This window comes from Fundulus heteroclitus, chromosome 13 (genome assembly GCF_011125445.2).
Source record: "Fundulus heteroclitus isolate FHET01 chromosome 13, MU-UCD_Fhet_4.1, whole genome shotgun sequence".
Lineage (NCBI taxonomy): Eukaryota > Metazoa > Chordata > Actinopteri > Cyprinodontiformes > Fundulidae > Fundulus > Fundulus heteroclitus.
This window is the reverse complement of record NC_046373.1, coordinates 32,078,554-32,102,733: the sequence shown is the minus strand read 5'-3', so window position 1 is coordinate 32,102,733 and position 24,180 is coordinate 32,078,554. Positions and strand designations below refer to the sequence as shown.

At 41.7% G+C, this 24,180-nt stretch overlaps 1 protein-coding gene across 2 annotated transcripts in view; it reads right to left on the bottom strand.

The window, feature by feature from the left end:
* Positions 1-4,400: 4,400 nt before the first annotated feature.
* LOC105937679 (retinoic acid receptor beta) overlaps positions 4,401-24,180 on the bottom strand; it is a 158,496-nt gene continuing 138,716 nt past the window's right edge. For both annotated transcript variants that reach the window (XM_012879127.3, XM_036145597.1), the window contains 3 exons: positions 15,818-16,022; positions 11,570-11,728; positions 4,401-10,321 (listed from right to left, as the gene is read on the bottom strand). In XM_012879127.3, coding sequence (XP_012734581.1) covers positions 10,083-10,321; positions 11,570-11,728; positions 15,818-16,022 — 603 coding nt within the window. In that variant the 3' untranslated portion in view covers positions 4,401-10,082. The remainder of the gene's footprint in view (positions 10,322-11,569; positions 11,729-15,817; positions 16,023-24,180) is intronic.

Below are 24,180 nucleotides of genomic sequence, written 5' to 3'. Positions count from 1 at the left end.
GTTGGCTGATCTGTTCTTTTCCCGCTCACCTCACATATGTTATTAACATCATCACAAAATTACTACATTCAGGTTGCCCTGGTAACTACAGACAAGTGTAGGCTTCAACGCTCTCAGCCTTTAAGGAGCTGCCATCAATGCAGCACATTCATCGGGTTTTCAGCTTCCTGTTTCTGAGTTCCTTTCTGGAATTCTTTTTCTAGGACCATGGTTCCTACCCAGTCTGGAATTTGGTTTCAATATTTTTAGAATACTTACTTGCTCTGTGCCATTTCCCATGCTTTCCTTTCCTTCTTGGCTTCTTTCTTTTTTTGATTACATATTTAAAACCTGCCCACTAAAAATATTTCCTATAATCTGAGGGTGACAAATTAGTGGGCTATATTTTGAAATAACGCCAAAGGACCAGGAGCTGTAAACAACTCAGTCTGGAAAATTATTAAGTGAAAAATGTTGACGAAGCAGGAAGGACTAACACCAGATGTTCTGATGCAGCTCCAGGTCACCAAGTGTCTGAATGAGGAGTTAGGCGCATATGTAAGCTCGTCTTCAGACTCATTCGGCCTCCGTCAGGAGAAGACATTTCTGTTATTCTCCACCTTTTAACGCTTGTAACCCAAACATGAGAGCATTAAAATCTGTTGACGAGAATATTTTTTTTATACACTTCAAAAACCTGGTCCCAAGATAAGCACTGAAACAGTTACATTGGATGAAAATGAGCAAGTTAATCATTAGTTTGATAAGAAGTAATAAAATCAGCCTCAATCCAAGCAACTTCAGTGTGAGCATAAAGAGCTACATTTTTAGATATCACCTGCTCCACATTTTAAAGGTTTTCACAGTGAGGTCCATATCATAGAATCATTATGCTTCCAGATTTAACCTACCCTCGCCTGCAGCGTGGATTCTTGTAGTATTTGTGCGTTCACAAACACATGATGTGCAGAACATAGAGTGCTACACATTATCAATCTGGCTGGCCAGGTTAGATTTAAACAAACATGTATGGAAGCAAAAAAAAAACTACCAGGCTTCCTTACATCCAACCAGTAGTGCTTGTTTCACTCTCATATGTACTTACCATAGATCCTAAGCAAAGCTGGAAACATTTCAAACCTCACACAACGCCTCCTTTTACACTGTTTAAGGTGTAAATATAAGCAAATTTAAATATTTGGACTCAGATGAGGGAGTGGGACAATCTTCCTCCCTTTCTACCTCTGGAGTTGTTGAAAATTGTGCTGTGTAGATGATTCCTTATCAACGTGTCACTTTCCCTCACCCTGACCGCAGCCTCGCCTAATCAATCATCTCCACACTTAGTCCTGCCCCTCAGCGTCTCTTTGCACTGCTCGGCATTTAAAAAATGTAATCTGGGGCGGGGATATTATTATGGTGAGTTATGCTTTAAATGTGGTCATATTCAATAAATTAGGTTGCATTCAGTTCCTGTGTGTCATTACTTTAAAGAACCACCTTTAGAGTTGCAGGTCTTTTGGGGGTTGTCTCTGCCAGCTTTGGACATCTAGAGACTGACTGTTCTTCATAAAATATCTCCAGCTCAGTCAGGATAAAGATACATGACCATCTTTGTTCTAACCCATCCCATTGCTGAATGTTTAGGGTGGTGGTCCTGCTGGAAGGTGAACTTCCACCCCAGTCTCTGATGTTCTGGTAACCTGACAAAAGCCAGACGTATGTTGCTCCGCCTAGCTCCACTCATATAGGAGTGCAGCTAGGCGGAGCAACATACGTCTGGCTTTTGTCAGGTTAATGTTCTGCAGCTTCTAACAGGCTTTCTTCCTGGACTGGACTGGGTTTAGCTCCATCCATCTTTTCATCAAGTCTGACCAGCTGCCTTGTGACAACATTCATCCCACATGTTCAGACTGATGTGCAAGTTTACTTTCCCATCGCACATAGTGTTTTGAACTGTTGAAATGAAAAAAACTTGAAAAATCTAATAAATCTTGTAGCTGGCCATTGTTTTGGCATCTGAGCAAATATTCACCCCTATCCTTTGCATTGTCTTTGCATTGAAATGTGCTATATAAATAAATTTGCCTTATCCCTATTTTAAAAGACACAATTTCCCCCTTACATACATATATTTTTGATCAGCCTAAAGAATGTCTGACATGCACCCTAATTGACTTTTTATACATGACCACTTAAGTTTTCTTTGTAGGAAGAGTTGTGGAGTGCCTGACTCAGCTGTTCTGTCAACAGATTGTCCTACCCAACCCGTGCTGTGGATCTCTGCTACCACGGGCCACTTGGCTGCTTCTCTGATTTCATGTTCTCCTTGCCAGGCCAATCAGATTGGACAAACAGACATGTGCTGTATGTGTCCTGATCAGGATAGGTGTTCTTTTTTATTGTTTTCGTTAGATTTTCTGTATTTCTTCATCAAAGTGAAACTTCAGCAATAATAGTGAACATTTATTTGTCTGTATGCGCGCAAGCTTCCGAAACCCACATCAGCTCCAGGGATGTTCTTCCACCTTCTGTTGGGCTTCAGTCCTCACCTGGAGTTTCTCCACACTCAGAAACAAGAATTTTAAAATAAATATATTTTATTACTTTGCAAGGACAATTCATGGTAAAGTTAAACAGTATATGAACATAAAAAGCATATGTTAATATACAAACAGAGACGATATTTAATATGGAGGGCAGAACGTGTAGAAGCTCATGCCTTGGTTGGATTGACCCTGTAAGGTAGAAGCAGGGCTGACAGGTCCCTGCTCTGTCTGGACCTCATGTGCACTGAGATACGAGCATCATGTCTCACAGCGCTAAAAGACTGTACAACACTGCACATGATGGCGGTGAGCTTCTCCAAATCAGAACAGAAAAAGGCGACTCCAGACACTTTGGGATGTTTACCAAGAACAACCTCGGGACTGACAGAAACACAGAGCTGCTGGTAAAGACTGCGACTGAAGCTCCGAGTCAGGACCACAGGTTCCCTGCTGGGTTAGACCGACATGTGGCTCACACAGGGCTTTCCAACCTCCATGTTGGGTTTGTGGCTAGCTGGTTGGTAAGGCCAAGCTGGAGCCCTGTTCAGCCATAGACCTCACAGTCACTTGAAGATGCTGAATAATTTGTTATGGCTGTACGCTGCTCTCTAGAGGTCCCTTAAACCCTGGTTAATGGGAAAATGGACAAAGCCTTCAGGTCTGTGAGGCGTTTGGCAGTTATTTTTTGCAGGGAGATGCTGCACCTCTGAGCGCCCACTGAGGCAGTGACAGCATCATAACTGCTGATATCAGGGAACGCCGACTGATGGCAGGATGTAGCGATGACATGCATTATTTTCTGTTTGATTTAAAATAAACATTTTAAATTTCATTGAGGATTAACGAGGTATTTTTATTGAATTGAGAAGAATATAGATTCCATTTGATTGACTGATTTAATGTTTATTTCTGTTCATTTATAGAATTCTGGCTTACAGCTAATAAAACCCAAAAATGCAGTTTCTCAGAAAGACAATACTACATGGGACCAATAAAAAGAGCTTTCTAATGGACCAACTGAACAGTATGTCCATGTTCTTTACAGTACCTGCTCTCAGTACCTCTGCCTGAATCCTTACATCAGTGTAAGGTGGCAGGGAGGAGATCCATCTGTGGTTCTGTTGAGGCATTCAGGAAGTTCATTTAATTAATTGTGGCCTTCAGCTAGTCTGCATTGTTGGTTCTGCTGCTTCTCATCCGCCCAAGGACTCTGTAGGGTTCAGGTCAGGACATTTTGATGATGTTATCATGGTGATTAAAGCAGCATTGACTTAGGACTTGATAGAAACACAGTGGACCAGCAGCAGCAGATAACATGTCATTGTTGATTGCGGAAATCTTAAACTGGACCTCCAGCCGCTGTTATTCTGTACCTATCCTCTCTTCCTCCAGGCTCTGGGACCTCGACCTTTAATTCAAAAATAGAATTTTGGACCAATGATCAACAGTCCAGTCGTTGTACAGCCCAGGTCAGAGGCTTCTGGTGTCTTCTCTGGTTCAGGAGGGGTTTAACCCAAAGAATCTGACAGTTGTGGTCCATCTCTTGGATGTATCTGTGTGAAGTGAAGTTCTGACTCCAGCCACTGTCCATAACTTGTGAGTCTCTTTCAAACCCTTCTATGGCCTTTGCTTCACAGTCCTTTCAAGGCTGCAGTTATTCCTTTATCTAACATCCATTCTTCTTTCAACTGAACTTGTCATTGAAATGCTTGGATACAGAACTCCAGTTCTCTGTAAACAGCCAGCTTCCAGCCCTCATGTAGGCCATAGCACTTACACTTTAAATTAAAAACCTCCTTTTTATTGGTCATATATATATATATATATATATATATATATATATATATATATATATATATATATATATATCTCTGAGAAACTGAATTTGGGGTTTTCTTAATCAAAATGGATAGAAATGCATCCCAAGGAATATAGTACGCTATGTGTAAGGATCAGTGTAGCAAGTTTAATTTTTTTTAATTGAATTACTGACATAAATGAATGCTTTAATGATATTGTGGGATTTTTGTGACCTGCCAGACCTTGTACTCATTGTTTTCCCCTTATCCAGGTCCGGGCAGCAGACTCAGTGGACTCAGCAGAGACCTCCTCCAGCTGAGAGAGCAGAGTCTCTACTCTGACCCTCTTCCAGATGGTCAAGCTCCTCACCCTATCTCTAAGGGATACCTCTGAGATTTGCCACCTTGCAGAGGAAACTTATTTCAGCCGACTGTATCTAAAATCTCGTTCTTTTGGTTATGACCCAAATTTCTTCCCCGAGGTGGTAGGAATGTAGACCAATCGGTAAACCGACTCATCTCTCCATCACCCGCTCCATTCTCCCCTCACTAGGGAACAAGACTCCAAAATACTGAAACTCCTCCACTTAAAGCAAAAAACCCCCAACCAGCCAGCTAGCCACAGCATAGTTTAACAACCATCTACAGAATCATTTTGAGAAGATGAAACAAACGCATTAAAGGGATCCACTAGTGTTCAATCATGGATCCCTTTAAGAGCATTAACACAGAGAGGTTTACCTCATACTGTTTAAGAACAATGGACAGGAGATGTTGACTATTGCTTTCATGGCAACAGGAAAAATTCACAATTCAACATAAGAATTATGAAAAAGCTGCTGCAATCAAAGCCCCTTTTTGATGCATACACCTGCCCGTGTCAAAGCACCATCGGCCACACCCTACAACATCAGGTAACCTTGGTATCAAATAGCTGTCAGCTGATTGGGTTGATTGTTTGACGACAGCTAATTGACATCCTGGCTGAGGAAAGAGGCAATAGTGTCACAAACAGAACATTTCAGCTGCATTTAGTGTTGAGGTGACTTGGTTAGTCCATTCATGAGCTTCCCTTGTCACTGTCTGAAATCTATTGGTTGTTTGTCCGTTTTCAGACCAGCTCATCATGTTCCAGTTCCTTTGTTTTTTTCAGGGAGAGTTTTTGTTTCCAAGGACAAGTGAGCGTCTTTTCCTCAGAGCTGCCAGTTGGAATGCAAAGCACACAGCAGTTATATAACATCTCTGCACTGAGCTAGATAGTAGAGTCTTACGGTTACGGCAGTACAACATTCAACAGAACAGAACGAGTAATTCAGCATGTGAAGTTGAGTCCTAAAGGAACCTGGTATCAGTCCCCGTTGAGTCCCGATGCCTCAGGGCCGGCTGCGGACATTCTTCAGCTGTGAAAGTTTACCAGCTTACAGAAAATAAAAACTTGCCAATACAAAACCAACACATCTCCCTTCATCTCTCACCAGGAGAGCGACACAGAGAGAGAGAGAGAGAGAGAGAGAGAGAGAGAGCAAGAGAGCATTCCCTCTGTTTCAAAGACTTAAAGTAAGTACTCCTTAACACTGCATATCATTCTTCTGAGACTCCGTGCTTTTATTCACATTCAAACAAGCAACAAACAAAAAGCTGAAACTGCTCTGGCTTCCCTTATAATATGTATTTCTGAGGCGGGATGGGATGCAGATGGATGTCTGTTATGTGCCTTAGAGACCCAGAACCTGTCGCTGCCTTAAAGATTTGTCTCACTTTGCTGCTTCAGATCAAATAGAAGAACTGGAATGACTCAGCAGAGCTGTATCTAAAGGAGAACGGCTATGAAAAGATACTTAGATAAAAAAAACAAAAAAAAAAAAAAACTGAATGTCGCAAAATTTCACAACTGCCTTCCAAAACAAAGTTAAAGGAGTAATTCAGATCTTCTGAAGTGGGGTTCTGTAGCGTTATAACCAGTAAATATCTTACCAGCAATAGAAAATGCTTTTAGAGTATTTTACTGTGATGGAACAAGGACTAACTTAAGCTTTTAGCCAACTAGAAAGGCATGAGAAAGTGCCGGAGTGACCAGATCTTTTCCTGGCTGTAAAACAGTGCTGCCCCTCCTCCACCTGTTGCTATGCACTGCCGATCAGCTGGATGATTAAAGGCTGCTATACTTTTACATTGCACACAAGGAAGAAAAATCTGCTATTTGCAAATCTTTCTAGTTGCACTAAACAGAGACGGTCAAATGTAGCAACTTAAGGAACACCGGCCAGTTCTCCAATAAAGATCCCGCTGGTTCAAAACTACAGTCAGCAAGCTTCCAGCAGTCTGTCTAGAAAGCAGCAATCAGCAGGCACTACTGCAGCAGATAGCCTGACTGTCTGGCAAACTAAAATCCCCTTGGTAAATGTCTGTTACTCCATAACGGGACAATAAGCAGCAGCAACAGCAATGCTTAGTAGTTTGTTCTTTTTGTTTGCTTGTCCATCCAAAAATAAATCTTATGGATTACACCAATACAACTGTAACAATCAATGCAACATATTGTTTAAACAGCACTAGGAATTATAATTGCTTTCAATTGTTTTCAACGAAAGCAATTAGATGTTTAGATGTTATATATTTTTGTTTTAATTTTTTCTATTAATACCATGAAACTATGGTGTTTTTTACCCAAATTCTCCACAGTTTGAGAGTGGAAATAGCCATCTATCAATGGGTGGGTTAAGGTTATATAAATGAGCTTTTACATGTACTGCGGTCATAATTTAGAGATTGGAATTGTTTTAGGAAGGCACTTGTCTACTTGTGCTTGGACTCTGATCTACCTAGCTCTGTTTATCTCTAAAACTAATCTCTGTTTCATTAAAATGTAGACGCTAAGATGACTATCAACTTCAGGTAAGATATTTACTACCCGTGATCTCTTAAGATACTCCCAATTACCAAAACCTGAACTATCCCTTTTACTCTAACCAGGGGTGACCTGATGTTGTGGAAATTGATTTCGTGTCAATATTGCAGCAATCTTAGCCGAAGGACATGCTCCTCATTCCAGATCTTCAGTGAAAATACTGTTTGAAGTAGAACTGCTGAACCTTTCCTTCAGCAATACAGACAAGAAAATAAGAGTGCATCACTTTACTGGGCTTTTTTCAAAATGAAAAAGTATTGCTTTTAGCTAACGCATGCAAAGTTCCCTTGTGCTGAGAGATGAATTACCATGTCAGAGTGGCTAGACTCATATTGACCTGTAATGGACAATAAGGCAGTGAGGGGTCTGGGTCCTTCACAAAGACATAACACAGTGTCTTTTTCCTCATGGTTCAGCATCACTTTTGACCTTGGCTGTGGAGAAAGGCAGTTCTCCATGATCATGGTTTAGTTTCAGAAGGACCACCTCATACCTCCATACCAGCCCAGCTGGATCGACCTTCCAAAGGGACTATTTACCCAGCCGAGCCTCTCTGGAGGGGTGAAAGGTCGTCTGGAATCTCCTTTTGCATCATTAGGTAAAGCTTACACAGTCAGGTCAGAAGAGCAAGGCAAACATTTGGAGTGGATTTACTGATCCTACCCCACAGTGTGCTTTCTGTGTCAGTATACAATCATCCGGACCCATCAGGCTCGGTTTTCAGTGTGTTTCAAGGATTGCATTGCCCCCGTGTTTCACTGGTTCAAACAAGACACTTTATGAGGGGAAGAAAAGGTGGGATGTAGAGCTCTGTTTATAAGGCCGCAACAGAACTCATGCGCTGTAGATAGTACGCTGTCGCTAGCAGTAGATACACACTCATCAGGCCGGCATTCATTTGGGAAAATAGAAAGCAGCCGTGGGCTCCTATCAGAACCAAAGAAAAATCAAACTGTTAGATCATCGAGAGGGAGGAATTACCTTTAAGGCCTTTTTGGGATGGAGTCAGTTGGAAAGATTATCTAAATGATGAAAAGTCACAAGTCAGTAGCTTTGTTTGTTTTGCATGAAAAAGAAAATCTATGTTTTTAGAGATGTGACAGCGGAATATTTTTGTTAAAAAAATTCAGCTCTGATAAGAAAGGCTTTATCGTGAAAATGCACCGATAAACAGACTGGTAACCAGATGGATTTTTTTTTTTAGCTTGATGGACTCTGATAAGCCTGTTAAAAACTCACAACCTCAGTCTTTTTCCAATCAGTGGTCCCATCAGAGCTAAGTGTTGCCAAGTGGGATTAAGAACAGCACATTGTGATATGGATGTTGTGATACTTTTTTAGGTGTTTCAGATTAAGTATGAAGAAGCACAGAGCTGTAACAGGCTGTATGAAATGAAAATAGTACATTCCATGCAGAGACGTAAGAACATGTCTGTGGTCTATTCAGGCTGTGCGAGAGAACAAGATGCTGAGCAGATAACAGGAAGGCAGAACTGAGTACAACAAAGGTGCAAAAGTTTTATCCACTTTAGCGGTCAATCTGTGTCTACCATCAAACATGTTGGCTTTGGGCATGTTGGCATTCTGGGTATAGGTCTACATTTTCTAGGGGAACCGACACAGAATGCTGTCTTTGTGATGCTAACCACACTAAATGCATTCATTTCTATTGTATGATGCTAAAGACAGGTGTCTCTGCTCCTGGGCTAGAAAAACAAATTCATATGAGCCATATAATTCCTATAATATTGTTTTTAAAGAGAGCTTGGAAATCTTTTTCAGTGGGTCAAAACTTTACAAAAATTAGACATGGGTATCTGGTTTTCTCTTTAGCAACAGATGTATTGTGGCTAGTAACAAAAATGAAGTGCAAGAATTAAGTACGTGTTTGATGAAGCTGCATATCCTTTCGTTTCAGCCACGTTTAGCATGTATGAGTATCTGCTTTTCTTTTTGACTTTTAGTCGACACCGTGTGGGTGTATTTCAGAGAGCATCTAACCTGCTCGGTCAGGTCTGTGCCGTTCATGGAGCACGTGTCAGGTGAACAGACGCTGCCAGTCTGATGAGTGTGTATAAAAGGCTCTGTTGTTGTGCTTCCCTCCTTGAGGAAACAGCTGAACGGACTCAGCTGGAGATGTGGAGGGAAGCTTTGCATTCTGCCGGTGTGGATGAACACTCATTCATGTACAACAAATAGGTCATGTAAAGACAAAAGAGCAGTTTTAAATATACAAACCAATGGAAAATATTTGACTTCAGAAATGTCGATGTGCAATAACATTCTAGAGATTTTTTTTTTAAGGAACTTAAAATTAGTTCTGCTTTAAACCTTGATGTGTCACCTTGAAAATAACATTCAACACAATGGAACAAGCACCACAACTTCATCATAGAAACAGAGGCCTGACCATACCATGATATGTACAGTGTATGTCTGCCAACAATACGGACAGAGATGACAGAGAAACACAGAGAGAGAGAAACCATGATCAAACTCCCATCATGCAGATACAAATTTACACAGGAGACCTGAGGAGTATCATCTGGGGTGTTTCGGAAGCCCCCCTCACCTTTTAAAGTCCTGCTCCCAGAGAACCTGCGCCAAACAAGAGCTCAATTCAAATTTAAACCCAAAGCACTGATCTTTTGAGGCCTCCGTGTTGTCATCTCTTTTAGGAGGAAATCTTTGAGCAAATCAGAGAGAAAAATAGGAGGATTTAAAGTTAATGTTACGCGACGGAAAAGAGAAGGAACGAAGAGGTTATAGAGGGTCAGCTCCTTGCTGGCTGATCTTTTTGTGCAAAGGAATGTCTGTGAGAGTTTAAGAGACACCTGATGGTGCCTCCTAGGGCTCGTCGCTGGGTGGAGTGGCTGAGGCCTCCTCAGGGTCCGAGGACTCTGGTGACTCCAGTGCAGTGGTGTCGTTGTCGGGACTGTCCTCGGTGCTGGGGCTTGCCCCGTTCTCAGCTGATGTGCTGCTGCTGCTCTGACCATCTTGGCCCTCTGAGTTTTCCAGCATCTCCTGGATGAGCGGGGGCATGGAACCTGGAATCTCCATCTTTAGAGAGATGACCCGCTCTGCTCCTGAAAAACAATAAAAATAGGGCCCAATAGAGTAGAAATCTCCTTTATTGGATCAATGGTCACATAATAAGAGTTTCAAGAAATGATTCATTTCATACATCTATCTTATGCCAAATATCATTATTTACAGTGATCTCAGGTCCAGGGCCAAATCCAGAATGATGATGCTGACCATTCCTTCGTTTGTCCATATTTGTAGATGGTCACATTTTTTCTTTTCTTTATTTCTCCTGTTTGACCATAGGTGAGTGGGATTCAGATGTGGGGGGTTTTCTGGCCGTGGACCTGAAGGTTTAGTGTTTCGTTGCTCCATCACCAGACTGCTCTGGGATCTTTGAGAAGATCTTGGAGGATGTTTTATTCTCACTCTTTATTCATGGCAGTGTTTATCGGCCACATCGTGAGTGAGCCCACTGGTTGGTGAAATAAGCATCCCCTCACATAAAGGGTTTCAGGATGCTTCATTGCTGGCCTCACAAAGGACACTATCACCTTTCCATCTCTAAACAGCCCTTGTTCAGATTTTCCAAAGGTCTGAGAGGGCACTGTTCCATCCTGGTACTTCATGCAGAATCTCACTATGTCCTGAGCACTTCCCTGGATAGAAGCAGCTTCTTTGCTGACGGCAGGCTTGCGACTAAAAGTCCCCATCTCAGTGTGTCTGCAGAAAGGCTTTCACCTGCTGCCGTTTCTGTGCATGCTCTGCACTGTTTGCAACCCAATGAGTTAAATCCTTTTAACAGACAGCTCTGGCACTTATTGGGCCTTTCTGTGGGCCGTGAAGGTTTCTCCAAGACAGCAGAACAATCTCTCCTTGAAGTTCTTGATGATTCAATAAATGCTTGGCATGTGAGCGATGGAACTGGCAGCAGGATCTTTGTTTGTGAGCATGCAAAGCGACAAAGACAGCAAGTGTTTGATTTCAAACACCACTCCCCATTAAAGCACCTGTTCTGCTGTTTTCCTGTAATCAGAATGGCAGAGATAACAGGTTTCTGTCCTCGTAAAACACTTTATCCCGAGTCAGCAATCACACCTCGATGAAAAGCAAATTGTGCCATAAAAACGGAAGCAGTAAAGTCAGTCAAAAGCAAGTGGTTAACTCTTTGCCCATCATCAGCGTCTGATGGACAACAGTTCTACACATCACACTGACGGTCATCATTCATTGGACTCCTAACCCCTCCCCGTGCTGCATGTCTGGATCTTTTCTTTACACGAGACGACTGATGTAGATCTCTTTCCTACCTTTAGCGCTGATGCTGCGCAGGTCTGTGATCTTCATCAGGGTTTTGGGGAACATGTGGGGTTTGCTGGGTCGGCGCTTTCTCACGTAGATTTTCAGAGCTTCCAGCAGAGGCTCCTGGAGCTGGTCCACCTTGGAAGGCTCCTCCAGGTCCTGACGGTCTACATGCACATCAACGGACACACAAATCCAGTCAGGTTTGTTTGGTGAGCTCCCTGCAGGGCCACAGCACTAAAGCACGATGATGCCACTCCCGTACTTCACAGTTCTCAACCTGCAGCGTTTCCCATTTCTTTCCTTCAAATGTTTCAATGCTCATTTCAGTTGAAGTTGCATCGACCCGACAGAATGTCTCCAATAATTTGTGTCTTTGTCCTCGTCTGCATTTACAAACTGTCTTTTCAGTTACACAAGTCCACTTAACATAACACAGACAAAATTATATAAGCATAAATTCTTACCATTATACTGCTAAAATAAGAGGCAATAAGGCCTCTGTCTGGCCTTTAGTTTGCCTGGATGTGACGTATCCAAAAAGCTAACTTAACAGACACAAAGGGTTCAGTCAATTTTGATTGAACCCATATTCTTGATCCTGTATTCTAGTTTTCTTAATTACATCCCATTTAGCTCAAATGTCTTTGTGAATACCCAGCTTTGAGCTTTTGCTAAATGTGGACTGACTGACAGTGCCTTGCAAAAGTATTTAGCCCTTTGGCATTTTTTATCTTTTATTGCCTCGCAGCCTGGAATTAAAATGGATTGTATGAGAGCTTGCACCACTTCACTGGTAAAATGTTCCAACAACTTTAAAGATGTTATTTTCTTATTGTGACAGAAACAATACATAGGTCTAAACACCAGAAAACGTCCATGTGAATAAATGTTCACTGCCCCTTGAAGTCAGTACTTTCTAGAGCTTTTTTGCAGCGATTCCAGCTGCCGGTGTCTTTGTATCAGGCTCTATGAACTGGCCTCATCCTGCCACCGGGACTTTTGCCCATTCCTCAAGGCTAAACTGCTCCAGCTCCTTCACTATGGATGTTTTTTGCTTGTGAATAGCGCTCTTCAAGTCTGGCCTCAGACTCTCAATTCCATTGCGGTCTGTACTTTGACTAGGCCATTCCAACACATTTAGATTTTTCCCCTTAATCCACTAGTGTTGCTTAGCAGTTAGCTTTGGGCCAGAGTTCAGGCGGCCCGGAGGTCGTCCACTGGGGCAAAGAGTTCTGGAGGCAGACGCGCTGTGGGGACCTGTAGGCTGGCGGCACTGGCCGCGGTCAGGAGGCCAGCGGCAGCAAAGCCCTGGGGAAGCCCAGCCTGAAGGCAGTCTACCAGGTGACGAGGAGGAACCCAGACCCTTGTTCTGGAGACTGGAACCCAGGACTGGACACAGCGAGCTGGAACTAAAACCCAGGAGCTTGGGAGCTGCTACCCAGATCGGACCCACCAGTACATTTTTAGGAGCTTCTAAGCAAAGGGGCTGGACAAGTACTAACTGAACAGCTTTGTGACAGTGACTCTTCTCCATCTCAAACTCTACACAAACACAGGGTGTGGCCTCTGCTGCCACAATAATGACAAAGCTTTCAGAGCAGAGGGGTTTATGTTCAGTAAAGGAATTAATGCTTCAACGATCACATGGAATAGTAAATCAAAGCTTCTCTGACATAAAATATTTATCCTTTAAATCAAGATCACATAAAAAGCCATGTATCCTATGACATTGCTGCATGGTGGTGCTGTGGTTCACCTGGTGCATTGGAGAAAGGTCAGCCAAAGAACATCTTACTGGTGTTATAGTCTTTATGAGAAGTCAAAGTCACAGAACATAAGCTACAGTTACATGTTAACTTAATTTTTTTTTATTATTATTTTATATTTGGAACGAAATGCAAGATTTATTTTTCCATCCTCCATCTCATTAACTGGACATTATGCTGTTAACAGGTAGACACAGCTGTGTGTGCCAAACAGAAGATGGAGTACCCAGACATGCCAGGAGGTGGCAGTGTGTATTTTAAAATTGGAATCTGTGGAAGCCGCTGCCAGGCAGCGCAATCAGAGGTGTGGTTTACTTTTCATGGATTATGCAAGCGCTTGCAATGTTTTCCCAAGCTCTGTGGACCAAGTAAAACTGAGCTGAACCGAGTCATAACACAGCAGCGAAGGAGCCTGATCTCTAAGTAACGAGTGGAAGGGAGAGAAAGAGGAATAATGAGACAGAAATATGTAAAACTTCACAGTTAAACTGTGTGGTTGTATGAGGGGAAAAGGGCTTCTACCTGTACATTAAGCGATGTGCATCCTGTCATGATGGAGGTAACCATTTACTGGTTTTCTTGCACAGACTCATTTCCTTTTGGAAGTCAAACATTGCAGCCAGCTGACTAATGCTGCTGTCACGTTCCCGTACATCCTCCCCAGCTTCTCCTTACTTTAAATAACATTGGCTCTCTTACAGCAGCAGATTTCAAACTGCTGTGGAGGGTAGCAGGCTTTATCCAAAACCTGGCTGCAGCCCTACTCTCTAATAAATGGAGGAATCAACATGGCTTACTGAGTTAAATGGAAGTCAAGCACTTGGAATTGGTGCTGAATTGGCTCATTCTTTCAAGATATACACTAGAGTCTGTTATTGTCTTCAAATCAGGTTTAGCTGAGCATATGATGTAATCAGGCTCCAGACTGTTTAAAGTCCGTCTCCCACTGGGCTGAATTAATCAGGTGAGATGAATAAAGTAGTCAAATTCCCCACTCCCCTAACTGACAGTCTGACTTGAATGTTATTTGGAAGACATTTTCCAGTAAACTGGCTCCAGTGTTCTGGAGCATCTTAACGTCAAATCCGTTTGGCCAGATTAGTGCAAGCTTATATGTAAAGGACAATTCACGGACAGGAGAATTCAAAGCGCTTTAAAGGAAGAACAACGGACTCCGTCATAATTAAATGCGCTCCTATAAAGATCTAATGCTGGCTATTCTCTTTGCTCCAACAACATTTTCCTGTTGCTTCTTCCACGCACTCAAACTGAAAAAGGGAAAAAAAGCATTCAGCATGGAATCATCTCCAGGCTGAACTCAAGATAGTGAATCTTATCTCTGAAATTGTTTTGAAATGTGTTGGACTTGTGTAACTCTTTAGATGTGTGCTGCAGAATTTCTGCCCAGGTCCCTGTTGCAAATGAGGTCTTGGTCTTAGTGGGGATTTCATCTGGTTAAGAAAGGAAATGAATTGAAGAGAACATATAATAATAAAAAAAACTCACCTGATTCATCAAACAGAAAAAAAAGACAACATTGTGACAGAATTTAAGCTAATAAAAAGCTAAAACATTAACTAAACAAAACTGATAAAACAATCTTTATGAATTTGCTGCTGTAGACACAAATGTTTTCAGTCCGCATTTAAAGGAGCAATAAGTAATGATGACACCTATTGTCTCAAATCAGTACTACAAGCTGCCAATGACAACAATCTAATATGCCGTTTCTAAACGGTCCGTTGTTGCTGTGAAACTCCACAGTATTTTTACTTACACTGGATAGGTATAAGATGTTGTACTCTGTTCTTTTAATAGTCTGCTGCTCTTACTGGCTTCTATGTTTTCAGGCTGCTGCACTGTTGCCAACATAAAATACCATTGATGCATCCTTTTGCCTCGGAGGACGGTACCAATGAGTCACACCTTTTTGCGTTGCAGTTTCCCTTGTGTTGGACAGTAGGAAAAAACATGGACCTCGTACTGTTGTTAAAACAATAACAATGACAAAAACACAGTTCTAGGTGGTGTTTTGTGCAAATAAACAGAGCTGAAACATCCCGTCTGAAAAAACACTGACAGGTAGCACTTGTCACCGACTAAATGTTACATAAACAATAGAGAGCTTCTACAAACAGTCAAAGTTTAAGGTTTTACTCTGTGAGTCTGGTACCATCCTGTTGTACCGACTTTACGTTAACACGAATTACAGCTGAGGTGCATGAAAATTAAACGCTGCCTCACTTTGTTCAGTTCTAGTTCTGGGGACGCTGAGTGAAAAGTTCTCTAACTAACAACTCTGAAATATATTTAGACTGAACAACCATGCAGGAAGCCAGGGCAGTGATTTAAAGACTATCCCAATCAAATTTTTTTGCATTGTTTTGCAAATCAAACCGTTTACATTCCTGTAAGGAACAAACCATAAAGCTACTCTGATTGTTTAGAAATAGGCATTGAATACAAACGGATTTCTGGTCTACAAACCTCCTGAGATGAGACAGATGGCGCTGAGAAGGCCCGTCTCTGTGTCGTCCATCTCAATGGGCAGCAGCTGGTTGGCAAATGTGAACACCAAGTCGGTGAGCGGGCCGAAGCCAGCGTTGTGCATCTGTGTCCGATTGAGGGTCAGTCCGTCTGAAAACGTCATGGTGTCCTGGTCAGGAGTGTATCTTGTACAGATGCGCAGGATCTGATGGTGAGGTTTAGGAAGAAACAGAGAAATATGGTCAGAGGAAGCTCAACCAACAGGAAAATAGGTAAAATGGATGCAGTCATTTCATCACGTTTTTTACAGAAAACCACAAAGATTTGTCCTTGGTTCACTGCTATGTTGGGCTTATACCCACATCTTTCATAGTTGTGGTGCAAACTTACAGTCATGACAGAAAGAAAGTACATCCCGTTTATATTCTAGGTCTTTCTACCGATCTAGAGAGTGTACTTATTTATGACAAACATCAATTTTGCTGTCATCTGTGATTATTCAATTATAACATGGTGGACAAATATGGTTTTGTCCACCTGATGTTAGATTTGACATATTTAGATCCTGTTAAAGATCGTCTTTTTCTCTGCAGCCTACACAGTCTGCTAGGCCTAAAGTTAAATTGAGCTAATCTGTGCTGTAATACTAAATCTGATTTGGATGTTTGCATACAAAATAATAATATGAATCCATTAGTCAGGCGTGCCTGGAGTGGGAAAATGTTCAGGACATCAACAAGGTCAAGGAAACAACAAGGTTTTTTCAGGTGTTTGGGTGGGAGTGGGGTGGGTGGGGCTTACAGGTGTATCACAAAAACTGATACTGTTAAATCATTCTTGTCACTCATTTCAGAAAGTGAAACTCCTATTATTTTGATTCATAACACAGAGTGAAATATTTTAAGCCTTTGTTTCTTATAATTTTAATGGTGATAGCCTACAGATTCTGTCAACCTAAAACTCAGTGTCTCTGGAAATTTGAACACTACATAAGCTCAATAAAGAGGATAGTTCAAACAGAAATGTCAGGCTTCTGATAAGTCTGTTTATTTCTATGCTCTCAATGCTTGGTCTGGCCTCCTCCTGTCTCAGTGCAGCATGGGATAGAGCCATCATAGACCTGTGGTTCTGCTGAAGTGTAATGGAGGCCCAGATTGCTTTAATAGCTGCCTTCATGTCATCTGCCTCGTTGAGTCTGGTGTCTCTTATCTTCCTCTAGACAACAGCTCAGAGACTTTCCATGGGGTTCAGGTCAGGGGAGTTTGCTGGCCAATCAAGACCAGGAACACCAGGGTCACTGGGCCAGCTTTTGGTAGTTTGACAGTGTGGGCTGGTACCAAGTGCTGCTGGAAAATGAATCATGAATCTCCATACAGCTTGTCAGCAGAAGGTGGCATGAAGTGCTCCAGAATTTCCTGGTAGGTGGCGTGTTGACTGTGGACTCTGGAATCTTCTTTTTCCTCCTTAACCCAGGAAAGATGCTTTTGTGTGGAGGACAGGGTGGAGTTGAGAGAGAGAGAGGGGAAGGATATGTGGCAAAGGCCTAAGGGCTGGGAGTCAAACCCAGTATGGCCGCGTCAAAGCCTACCCTTGGTACTTCGTGAACACTTCTTCTGCATCACCACCACAACCAGCTCCCCCAAAATAGATTTTGTTTGACAATCCTCTAGGCTGCAGTGCTCAAGGACCTTTTCCAACCACAGTTCTTCCTTCCACTCAACCTCTATGAATATGCTTGGATCCAGACATCTGTGACCAACCAGCTTCTACAGCAATTATCTTTAGTGGCTTCCTCTCCTTGTGAAGGGTGTTGATGACTGTTTTCTGGACATTTTTCATGTCAGCAGTCTTCCCCTTGATTGGGTCGCCTACCGACCCAGAGTGAGAGACCGTTTGGGCTCAGGAATCCTTCCAGGTGGTTTGGGTTAACTAACTGTTGAGGTGTGTTTCTAAAACATTACTTTTTCATTATGTTCAAATTGTCTGAGATATTGAATTTTGGGTTTTCATTATCAGCAAGCCATAATCAAGAAAAAGACACAGCCACCCCCACCCCACCCAAAAAAGGTTTGAAATATTTCAGTAACAAATCTATATAATATAGGAGTTTCCCTTTTTAGAATAAAGGACAAAAAGGAAAATGCTACTTCTTAAATATATATATTGCCTGTATCCAAGCATGACAAAGAAAAGCTGAGGGAATGGAAAAGATATGGTAGGAAAAGCTGCACAAACAGTAGGGATGAACACACTTCACATAGCCGCTAGCTGGGCTCTGGCCAAACTTTCTGCTAGTATAAATATGAACCGGTTTCACTTGTGTTTACCGGTCTCTGTCTTTTTAAACATAAAAGCATGATATTTATATCAGCATTTTTAGTACATGCAGAGTTTGCAAATCCATGAATATCAGCAGAGGGTGGGGAGTGTGGGAAGGAGTTGACAGTTGGCACCCCCACCTTCCCTTGCTACCTTCTTCTCTTTAAGGCAGAACAATAGACACTAATCCCCCACGTCCCACTTGCATGTCCAACCAGTGATGTTCTTACATAGCATAACCTCTTACATACAAACGGCATGAGCAGGTTTATTACACATATACACTAACCCGATACCCTACTTTTACACAAAAACTGAAGCAAGACAACTGAACAGTAAAGTCGCTGATCTTGGTAGCTTAGTTGTATCTGAAGTCCTGACCTGCTTTAACAACCAGAAATTCACCAAGAAACAAAACAGTGACCTTCCACTAACCCCTGCAGAATCACCTTCCATCCAATGTGTGTTTATGTGCTTCTGTGTGTGTGCACGCGCGTGTGTGTGTGTGTGCGCGCGTGTGTGTGTGTGTGCACCTAATAATGCAGCTGATTGTGAACGTGAAGCCTACAGTAGCCTTTGAAGCTGTTTGAGTGGGCTGCCTCTGACAGTGATTGGCAGGCGTGTCTGCAACATGAAACAGAATAAAACATGGTTACTGGCGGTGACTCTCACCGGCTGGCCATGCCTGCTCTCAGACACACACCAATACTGTCCCTCACATATACATCCACGCACATTGTGTTTGATCTGTCCTCTGATAACGCCCTCACAAGCACAATAGCAACGTCCTTCACCATGGCAATGTGTTGGTGAGCAGATGATGATGGCTAAGCAACCGCCACAAAGTCATCACAGTCAGCCTTCAACTTCTCAACTCTGGATTCCCGGTAGTGCACTGCCACACTGCTCTGTCACATCAGACAAGTAGGACCAGGTCAGTATTACATCCCAGACACATCCATCCTCATGGCATTTCCAGAAAAGCTATGACAGGTAAAACATATCTGGAACGATGTTTTCTGCATGTGCTGCCAGCAGTTTATCTAGACTGTGTTCATCTGTTTTGCATTTCCAGTTTTTATTAATATGCAGCTTTGTGAATAAGTTAGATATTTTGTTGTCAACCATTAGAATGACTCCCAGTTAACCCATTCTGGGATATGTTACAGCTCATTTGCAACACTATAAAGTTGAATAGGGTGAAACTTTTTTTTATAACATACACACAATATAATTTCATTTGTACAAAGCCTTGCAAAACTATTCTTATCCATTAAACTTTTTCACATTTTTTCATGTTCCAGCTACAAACTTCAATGTTATTTTTGAGGGAATTTTACGCAACAAAGCAGAACAAAGTAGTACATTACTGAAGGATGGAGGACAACACTAATAAAAATTCCAGCCACTAAGTAAAGTTCAGTACAAGCAGTTATGTACAGTCAGCTAAATAGTAAAAACTGCATGAAATTGAAATCTAATAATTGTAATATGTAATTGAATCTAACTGCAGGTGTTCTGTTTCAGCATCATGAAGCCCGAGGAACCCATCAGACAGGTCAGGGAGGAAGTTGCGTTTCCGTTTTAACAGCGTCAGGTTCTAAAACAATATCCTAAGCTTTCTAAGTCTCCCAGAGATCAGTTCAACCCAAGGGTGAAATCGGGGGTCCGGAGATGTTATGGGGGGGTCCAATGAAATGTGATGGAGAAAATACTAGTAATATAGATATGAATGATTTACTCATCCCAGTCTATAATGAGTAAAAATTGTGAAATGTATACTACTGACTGCAAACTAACTGCTGTTAATGACTCGTGGAAAACAAGAAGCTCAAACTAAGTTGAAACAAACCACAGAAAACCGCTTTATCAGAGTGGAAAATATAAAACATCATCCTGGACCTTCCTGGGACACTCATCTTTTGTCGTGTTATCAGTACTAATATTTCAGTTACTAACACTGTTTACATAAAATGGTATCTACATTTTATTTTGAATCAAACTGTATCTTTTTTAATTAGTTTATATGATATTAAATATTACTTATATTGCTCAGTTAAATAAATAATCATTAATGGTACATTTATGATTAATTTCTTTTTATTACAACCCATATCTGCATGTTTTGAACTGGCACAGAAAATGTGTTGGAGAAGAGGGAGGCTCACTTTTGAACTTACTGTGTAAATGTATAATAATTTCTCAGTTTATTGCGCAAACCCTTTTTCTGTCAGCAGAGAATTGGACTGGCTGCTGGAATGAAAAGCAATATGGTGATCTAAATTTCCTTTTAATGCTTTTAGAAACTTCAGGCACAAATGCTTTGTTTTCTTTACCAAACCAAGCACCATATAATTTTCACATTTGATTGGAAGTCCAGCTAGAAACTCCCAGAGAAGGTTCCTCTTATTTTCTATCATAGCCCCATTTACACTACCCTTGTTAAACCGATCCATGCCGAGCTCGGTCCGAGCTTGGATCAGTTGACCAAACCGAGCTTGGTTCTGACGACTGTTTACACATCACGCTATCTCGGTTCCTTGGTTTCCTCGCCTCCTAATGACGATCTGCGGTACTACTGCTCTCTGGGATCGAAGGAGGAAATCAAGCAAATGAAAATGGCGGCGCCCGTAACATTCAGGAAGTTATGCTAGGTTATATTTCGTTGTTTGCGGAGTTTCAGGCGAAGATGACAACTTTTGGTGAATTTACTTGAGGCTTTTTTTTTTTACTTGAGGCAGTCGGCTTTTGGGAAGTGGATAAAACAAACAAACATCTAATCAGGATTTACAGACGCAGGAAACAACGACAGACACTGAGGTTCATCACACTGCTAAGCAGAATCATCACTGGAAATTGTGTGTCACGGTAGGGAAGCTAGTATTTTTATGAATGTCTGAAATGTCAGCTGGCTGTAAGGAGATGACACGGTCTGCTCATGCACTCTTTGTTATCAGAGAACCGGGCTACTGAAAAACCGAGCCGAGCTCACACATGGAACTGGTCTTAGTGTAAACGGGGTATAGCATAGCTAGAGCTTTTAGGTCTACCTGTAAATCAGGTGAAAGTCCGTCAATTCTTATAGGGATAAACCTTCCCCTGCTTTCTTGCTTTGTGAATATAAGAGTCAAGACTTTTTATTGTCATTCAATAACCATAATGAAATGTTTTATAATTTTTATAAGTAATAAGCCATAACTTAGATCAGCCCATCCTGGGTCAGAGTTCAGGGCTTACTTCTAACTTCAGCTGGAGTTATATCACCTCTTCCTGTGTGCCCCCATGCACCAGGCTCCCTTCTTGGCTCTGTGGCTACGAAGCTAACTTGGGGTCATGATGTTAGTTTGAAAAACAAAAAATATTTGAAACTGAAATTTTTTTAACTGAAAAATAAAATATTTATGACTGAAAAAACATTTCAAACTATTTAGAAATGTTTCAAGCTTTATTTTTTTTTCCCACATTCAGATTCATCAAATCAGAACATCAAATATATTCTGTTTATGTGATTTTTTTTTAAAACAGCATGTTTCACTGATGTAAGCTGTTTATGTCAACACACACCACACATCTGACAAAATCAGAAAATGTTGATAAAAAATGTTGATACTGATGAATCTGCACAGCTTTTTTAGTCCGTCTTGGACATTTCACCATGTTCTTTAATTAAAACAGAGAAACTGCAGCAGAGGCATTGGCGAAAGCTCTACCCAGCATGGCCTCCTCTTCTTCTTGTTCTCCTGTTGGCACCACTTCCCACACTTCCTGAAAATAACAGCTGGGCATGTTTAGTCCAGCCTTGTGTTGAGCTGTCATGATTCCACACCCCTGTTATCTGAGGCCCCGCCCCCATGTCAAAACAGGGCCAAAACAAAACCAAAAAAAAAAAAAAAAAAAATGGAACCTGAAAAAAAAATATATTATTTTTAATTTCAGTTTCAAATGACTTTTTTTTTTAGTTTCAAATATTTAAAAAAAAATGTTCAAATGTTTTTTTTTAAACAAACATTATGACCCCGATTTAGCTCCATACATATCTAGAGAAGTATGCAGAGATGGAGAGAAATCTGAAGGCCACACTGAATGAGGTCGACTTTGTGTCTCTATCCCCGCACCACAGGTGTGCCTCACACACCATCAACATCATTTCAACAAGTGATGTGGAGAAATGTTTAACTTCCCATGTAAAAAGCAAAGGTGTTTATAGGAGCAGCACAGAAAAATGCACATAACTATGGACCAAATCCAGCAGATCTACCCTTGCATCAGAAGCAGTGGAGGAAGTCAGCAAAAGCAAGCTCCTGGTACCAACATCCACAAGTGGAATTCGTTTTTTGATGCTGTAAAGATAGTTGCAGAAATCCCCATGAGTGAGCCAAGTACTCTATGCACCAAGCTGGGAGATAAGTGCTTCATAGACTGAGAGTACCAGTTCCTGCATGAGTACTGCACTGCACCGTCATGAAGCCCCTCACTGCAGCTCCGGAGGTTTTACAATGTGACTTTACTAAGTTACTTGAAGTTCTGATGCAGAAGACCCTGGCTGTGAAAAATTAGATTCCCAGGATGACAGCAGGCCTTCCAGATGTTATATTACAGGTATGTTCCACCTGAAAGCTAGTTTCTTACATCAAACTATTTTTGTACATCGAACGGTATATTCAATATCATTCCAAAGATGCAAAGGTTAAAACAAATAGAAATGTCAATAAGAATTCCTAAAACAAAATTAAATCCATAATATTGATCCCACATTAGGCATGGTTTGCATATCATTTAATTACATAATAAATAGTAGGCCTTGTAGACATTAAAAAAAATATCAAGCTATCCAGACTTGTTATGCTGGTGTGCTGGATGACAAAGATGCCCTTCTCGCAGCTGTCAGTTGTTCTAAATTCAAATTCTGATGGCTAAGAGACGCAGGTAGGAGGGAGCGAGTGAAAGAGCTTCTGCTAACCAAGGTGAGATGGACTTTTTCACTTTTGAGCCAGAGCCAGAGGAGTATGATACTCTGCAGAACAGGAAGTCATGGACTACCTGAGGTCAGCCTATGACCTTCAAATTATGCATCAATTTTCAAACATAAACAACATTTTCTTGAAGTATAACACTCCAACCCAATCAAGTGCTCCTGTGGAGTGGCTTTTTAGTCTAGGAAGTTTCGTGCTCACACCTAAAAGAAATCGACTTTCTGATAGGTTGTTTGAAAACCTTCTGTTAATGAGGTACAACCACTGGTTTACTCGCCCCACTCCACTGTTTCACTTGTGAAATGGGATTACTGTCATGGTTGAGTTTTGGTTTGGCTTTGTTTTTCTGTTACTTTCATTTTTTCATCTCTTTTGGGTTAGGTTTGACTTTATTTATTGTTAGTTTTCAGTCATCAGTTATTTTCTGTCAATTTTCACTTCACCTCCTCAGCAGTCAGTCACACCTGATATCATTTACCAGTTAATTAGCCAGACCCTTGTTCCACCTGTTAGTGCTCTATTTAAACCTCCCTCTGCCTTCAGTTCAGCACTGGGCCGTCATCATTCCACACCTCTCCATGCCAGTCCCCGGTTTGCCTTGGAAGATTTGTTTTGCTCCTGTTGTTAAGGTTAGTCCTGCCAGTCACTCTAAAGCCTGTTCGTTCACTGTTTGTTCCTGGAGAGGTTCTGCTCTGTGCCCTGGTGTCTCCAGAGAACTGCTAACTGGACTAGCCATCCTGGAAAGGCTCTGCTCTGTGCCCTGGTGTCTCTCAAGTTCTGCTAACCTGACTAGCCGCCCTGGAGAAGCTCAGCTCTGTGCCCTGGACTGCTAACCTGAGTGCTATGAGGCCTGCTAGCCGAGCAGCACCTAGCAAGTGTGGACTCTCTGTCTCCGGGCCGTCAGCTCCTGCCATCATCTACATCCCTGACTTTCTGCAGTCCTGAACCTCCGGTCTTCATCACCCAGCATACTTCTTTCAATAAAGACTCAAACTTTTAGTTCCGTGTGTCCTGAGTTCATCGGTAAACAAAATCTGACAATTACAACATAAGATTAAGCCAAAGTAACAA